At 33.2% G+C, this 6,797-nt stretch overlaps 1 protein-coding gene across 1 annotated transcript in view; it reads right to left on the bottom strand.

The window, feature by feature from the left end:
- PDE3B (phosphodiesterase 3B) overlaps positions 1–6,797 on the bottom strand; it is a 159,082-nt gene that overhangs the window by 57,022 nt on the left and 95,263 nt on the right. Inside the window, exon 3 of the mRNA XM_011374176.1 lies at positions 1,251–1,499. Coding sequence (XP_011372478.1) covers positions 1,251–1,499 — 249 coding nt within the window. The remainder of the gene's footprint in view (positions 1–1,250; positions 1,500–6,797) is intronic.

Genomic DNA, 6,797 nt, shown 5'->3' with positions numbered 1-6,797 from the left:
GATACTATCAATATGATTTAATGATTAAGATTTTTAAGAATTACTATTTTTAAAAATTATTCTAAACCTCCAATGTCAATGGAAAATACAAAGGAAGAGCAATATGTCAAGTGAAAACTAACTCAAGAATATATTAGTTATTTTATTGATGAATTTGTTGCTTTCCCTTTTTGATGCTTGTGCTTAACCTCTTTCTCATAGGTAGAGACCTAAAAAAAATGCTATATAACTAAGTATCATTGTTAATTGGGTTTTGACTAATGCCAGTGCTACTCTAATTACTTTTCAAAAATAAAAGCATCACATAACTACCTATGACCTAGATTTGTGATCAATAATTATCAAATTTTTGCCCTAATCAGGCATGTTTAATTTATCAACATTTCTATGCCCTAATGCTGAGAACAAAATGAAATTAACTGATGTTCAAAATCCCTCCAAAAAGTATATTTAATTTTTTCTAAGTTCTATATACACTATTATGAGTGAACAAAATGAACTGATTTCAATTTTATTGTCTCTTGATTAGTTTTTCTACTTGTAGAATAAAGTAGTTCAACTAAAATAATCTCCAAAACGTTTCTAAAGTTTTATGATTTTAGCAATTGGTAAATTTGATATCGATAGTCAAATAAAACAATTAAAAGCACTCTGGACAACCATAATGTATGCCTACTTAGAACAATATTATTTCTAAAGGAAATCCTATTTTGAAGCAGTAATATTTAAAAAGAAATTAATCCTATATCTAATGATGGAAAAAGCAGTGCCTATTGGCCTATAGCAATCTCTAGAGAGTAAAGAGGGGGAAAAAAAAAATAGAGAATTTTTTAAAATGTGAAAATCAATTTAAAATACATAATGAACATTATAATGATCATTTCTTCTTGGTTCAACAAGAACAATTCCTGGATTCTAAAAAAAATAAAATAACTGACATGATTTGACTACTAGTTTGTTGTACAGCCTAGAATTAAATTTGCTTATTGTTCTCTACTTCTTAAACACAAAAACGACAACAATAAATAGTTGTTACTGATGCAGTTATAACTGCTAATTACAGCAACGTTACTTAGGATAAAAAGTGAATACTCGTTTCGAATGATCTGAGATTATAACAACCTCTAAAGCCCCAAGCAGCTCAAATTCCTTGAAAAAGAAATTCTAGTTTATTCAAGATTTAAAAGAGCAGTTTAAATTTGAAAATATCAAATGCGATAAATAGGGCTGGCTGATGACTGTATTTTGACCTTGAGAAATTTTCGATCTCCTTTCTCCGCTGGGTCCTCTACTTCAGAGCAGGGGTAAAATCCAGGAAACGGTGTGAGAGGATTTATCTTTGGCCTACAGGAACCTGAGAAAGCACCCATCAAGCTACTGATACTCCGCAGGGAAGAAACCACTTGTGGTGGAAGGGTGGGATCAATCAGAAGATCTGACACCATATTGCGAGCCTCATTTAGCACTGAAAGATCAACTCCACTTCCACCTCCAGAATTCTAGAAAAGGAAAAAAACAGTAAAATGATATTTGTTAGAAAATCCAACATTTAAGAAAAACTTACTCGATTTTAAATCAAGATCTATCTAACAATATCTAAGTAATTTAATCCTATTAAATATTGTCATTTATTTGGCTATGACAAGTGATATAACCATATGGTATCATTCTTACTTTTGATGAAATACGTAGCAAATAGTGTGAATTTTACTTTTTTTTCTATATTTTTCATTAGCTTATCTCATATTTAACAGTAATAACTGAATTTATAACTAGCATAAAACTAAATTTGCATTTTATTTCAAAGTTTATATATAATTTGGACATTTTATTTATTATTGATTTCTTTTCCTTTTTGTTAAAAATATATAGCATTTCTTTCATTTACTTTACTCACTTAAGAGGCGTCTAACATAGTGACAAGGCTTTGTTGCAAAGATAGGAGTCTGAAATCTAGATTTTAACCTTAACTGTGTGACTTTGAGCAAGTCATTTAACATCTGAACTTTTTAGTTTCTTCACTGTAAAATGGGGATAACACTAATCTACCTCATTAAGGGCTGATGTGAGAATTAAATCTGATAATACATGTAAAGCACATAAAGCAATGTATGGCACATATATTTACAGTACAATCAGTATTATGGAAGTTAGGAGCTAAAAATACAGACAAAATGATATCAGGGTTCAAAGGAAATAGCTGTAACTTTGAACTGATGGTTAACGAAAACAGCACAGAAAGAACAGCGTCAGGGCTGGGCCCCCCAAAATGGGTAGAAAATATATTTTTAAATTTTTAAATAAATGTCATTAATGTATATATATGATTTTTACTTTTCGAAAATACATAGATATTATGTTCAACTGAATTACCCATAGAAATAAGTGCAAAAAAAAATCAGTGAATTAAATGTTACTTTTGTTTTACTGTACTTTGAACTTACATTTGTGTTTGGAATTCATGATTATTCAAAGTATTTAATGATTTCACCATGAAACTGTTTAAGTATCCTCAATAGATACATTTGAGAATTAAATCAACAACACATTTTGGAATTAAAATGTTATGAAAGTTAGACCAATAATTAGCTAAGTAAGTCTTTGCTCTTTGTAGAATTCTTTTTTCTTTTACTTGTGAAGTATTATTTTGTATTAGTTTTTATTTTTAAACATTCTCCATTATTGGGACATAGCCCAGCTATTTCTAGTCTTTATAAACATACCTCTCTCTATATCACTATAGATAATTAAGCATACTTCTGGCAAATAGCTTCCACTAATTTCAATTGCTGAGCCAAAGTAAATGAACATGTTAAAATTTGATCATTACTATAAAACTGCCCTTACATATATTGGTCAAATCTATACTTCATGAATTACCCATAATAGTATCTATTTTTCTTCACCCAAATGAGAAATCTGCTGTTACTAACTCAAGTTTACAGAACACCAACTCAGGTGTTCCTCTAAAAGTAATGTGTCATTTCTCTCTGGCTACTTTCAAGATATTTTCTTTTAGTTTTCAAAAGTTTAATTATGACATGTCTTGTAGTAAATTTTTTGAGAGGTTAATCCTATTCAATACTCGCTTAGCTTCTTGTATTTGTAGAGTTACATCTTTTGCAAAATTTGGGAAGTTTTCAGCCATTATTTCTTCAAATACTCTTAAACCCACTCTTTTTCTCCCCTCCTCAGACGTCAGTAATACGAATGTTGGATCTTTTATTATTGTCACTCAGGTTCCTATGGCTCTACTGATTTTGTTTCCATCTGTTTTCCCTGTGTTGTTTAAACTGAGTAAATTCTATTGCTCTATCCTCAAGTTTACAGATACTATCCTCTGTAAACTCTATTCTACCACTTAGCCCATTCAGCAAGTTTTTAATTTTTATTATTGTATTTTTCAGTTCTATAATTTCCACTTCTCTTTTATAACTAATATTTCTTTTCTGAGATGTTCTATTTTGTTAATTTGTTTCAATAGCATTTGTAATTGCTTGTTAGAATATTTTTATGATGGCTGCCTTTAAATTTCATTGTCAGATAATTCCAAATGTGATTCATCTTGGTAAGCATTGGTTCTCTTTTCTCATTCAAGTTCTGATTTTGCCAGTTCTTGGTATGACAGGTGATTTTTTATTTTATCATCAACATTTATGCTAGAAGATTCTGGATACTATTTAAATCTTTTATATTAGGAGGTAGTCCTTTTGTTTAGATTTAGCCACCCGGGTTTTGGTCTACTTTTTCAGGCTGTCGTTCTAATAACAATTTAATTTTCAGGGCATTCACAGTGATATTTCAGTTTGCTTAATTTTTTTCTAGTGCCACCATGTTCCCAGTAGTCCCTGCTGGTGACTCTGCTGGGGAGTTGGGGTGGAGGGAGAGGGGCAGCTTCTTTAGGATAGGCCACTTGGGACCTCAAGGTGGGAGAAGGGAAAACTTTCTAGGTTAAAAATCTGTTGTGGTGGTATCCTCTATGCTGTCCCCCCGACCAGCCACCAAGTGTCTGTCACTGGGAAAGGGGTCTCATGCCCTGTAGGGAATGAGAATACAGTCATGCACATCACAATGACATTTCAAACAATGAAAACCCACATATATGACAGTGATATACAATATATATTGCCTAGATGTATATATACCTTCTAGATTTGGGTAAGTTCACTCTATGATTTTTGCACAACGACAAAATCACCTAATACATTTTTCAGAACATATCCCCATTATTAAGTGGTGCATAACTGTACCTCCCTTAGCCACTTATTGTCAGTGAAGTTCCTGATCGAGTCCTCCTTGCTAGAGCCACCAGACTCACTTGGTATTGTCAGCAAGACTCTCATTCAATATCAGGGAATAAACAAGCCTACCTGAGCCACATCCTGTTCTTAAGTTGAGAGTTAGGGCTTAGGTCACCTTTGCTGTTGGGTGGGGGTTGTAAGAAACCCTGTCACTATTCTGTTCCTCCATTACTGGGGTCCCTAGCTAGTCCACCCTCCTCTTTCTGATTTTCAGAATTCTCCTTCGGTTGCCTCATACATTATTTCCAGAGTTGTACTTAACAGAGGGAAGCAGGGAGGATTAAGTCTGATACATTAGAGCACATAAAACAATGTATAATACATATAGGTAACATGCAATAAATATTACTATTATTGTTATGGAAAGTGATGAGATAAAGATAGAGTTAAAATGGTATCAGTTCAAAGGAGATATAGATGACTAATCTGAATGGTTAACAGAAACTTTATGGAAGGGCTTAGCATTTGAGCTGAGCATTTGGTAGGATTTCATATATAAAGATTGAGGGAAATGATATTTTACAATAAAACTAAACAAAAATGTACTTGGGAGCTCATTTTTCAAGAAATATGAGTGAAGGTACAAAAGCGATAAAATAGCAGTGTATAGGGAACATAACATTATTAAAGTATAGCCTATATAAAAATAAGAGCAGTGGAAAATAAGGTTAGAGAAGCATGTTGGAACCAAATTTTTGAGAACACTAAATTCCAGACTAAGGAATATGGGCAATGGAGAATTGTGGATTTTGAGCAGGTTAAAGAGAAAGAATTAAGCAAGGAAAGAGAAAAGGAAGTGATGGAAGGCATTGAAATTTTAGAGATAAGAAGGCAATGTTTAAGATCTGACAGAGGTGTGGGGAAAGCATATTCCAGGCAGAGACTAGTGAGTGTGAAAACCCAAAGGCAGAAGCCAAGAGTTTGGTTTGTTTGAGAAATAAAAAGGATGCCACTGTAGCTGGAGCAGAGTAAATAATGGAGGGAGTACTGGAAGGTGAGGTCAGAGAAGTGAGAGCAAAGTAAGGGACCATATCGTGTAAGATCTTAGGTCCACTACAAGAACTTCAGCTTTTATTTCAGGTGAGATAGGAGAGTGGCGAGCAAGAGAATGACATCATCTGACTTATGTTACATCAGATAAAACGCTCTATTGAAAAGCTGAACTTAAAGTCCTATTTCCCATTGGCTTATATTTGGCAAATTTTTGTTTTTGTATAGAGAGCTAAAAGTAATTGAAGAAGAGGAAGAGGAGAAAGAGGAAGAGGTGGCAGCTGTATTGTCCATCATCTGCAAATGTTAAAATATTTACTATCTGGCTCTTAAAAGAAAAAAAATTTGCTAAATCCTGTGTTGTACTATAATTTCAGAGATGCTTCATTATTATTGAAATTCGTATTGTCATATTTTTATTAAGTTATACAAGGTACTACACACGTTATTATTATAATCAACCCTCTGAGGGAGCTGATATTATTCCTCATTTATAAATGAGGAAATAGGTTCAGAGTGACTGAAGAGGCTTGCCTACTTTTTCATCTAGGAGGGACTAGTTTGTATCAGACCAACTCTTATGCTTAAAACAACTAGTCTACAAAAGCTAAAATAAAATACAAATCACATCCATTTCAAGGCATCAGAGCACAGTCAGGCAGCCAGGGTTTGAAAGAACAAGAGCCCAGATTTAAAAGAAAAGACTGAAATTAATCCAAGATGGTGTGCTGTGCTACTTTTTCCCTCAGGGAATATCCTGTTGATCTATAACTGGCCAGGGCGGAAAGGATGAGAAGCGGAGAAGAGGCTAGGAGACCACACTGGAGCTTAGAGTTATCAAGTCAGGGAGAGCTTTAAAGGCCAAGCGAGCTTGAATTCAGGGCAGCTTTACCCGTAAAAGGATCTGCCAATTTGTAAACAGTGGCCAAGAGATGGAGAAGCCACGCAAAAATCTTCAAAAAGATTTCTATTTTGAAAGTAAAACAGAGCTTTTAGGAGTCTCAATGCTGGAAAGGAAAAAAAAATGGGTTCCTAAAAAAACACCACTATCCAAACTGTTACAAGAGATAGAAAACCTGAAGAGACTTAAAACTATTAAGGAAACTGAATCCATAATTTAAAATTTGTTCATAAAAAGAGCTCCCAACTCAAATGGCTTCACCAGAGCGTTCTTCCAAACATTAAAGAAAGGAATGATGCCCATCTTACCAAACTTCTCTAAACAGAAAAAAAAGCTAAATATCCCACCTTATTTTATGAGGCCAGTATAACCTTTATACCAAAAACATTCCAAAGACATTACGAAAAACAGAATTATAGGCTACCTCTCTCTGATAATATTTTGTTTATCAGAGAGTTGGCCCATAATTCTTGTTTTTATATTAACAAATAACATCCAGAGATATGTATTTTTAAAAGAAAATATATCTTGATCAAATTTGCTTTATTCTGGGAATGCACAGATGGTTTAACACAGACACAAACATTAAACAATATAATTCACAT

The sequence above is a fragment of the Pteropus vampyrus genome, unplaced genomic scaffold (assembly GCF_000151845.1).
Source record: "Pteropus vampyrus isolate Shadow unplaced genomic scaffold, Pvam_2.0 Scaffold240, whole genome shotgun sequence".
Taxonomy (NCBI): Eukaryota; Metazoa; Chordata; class Mammalia; order Chiroptera; family Pteropodidae; genus Pteropus; species Pteropus vampyrus.
The sequence above is the reverse complement of the archived record's forward strand: the minus strand, read 5'-3'. Positions and strand labels throughout refer to the sequence as shown.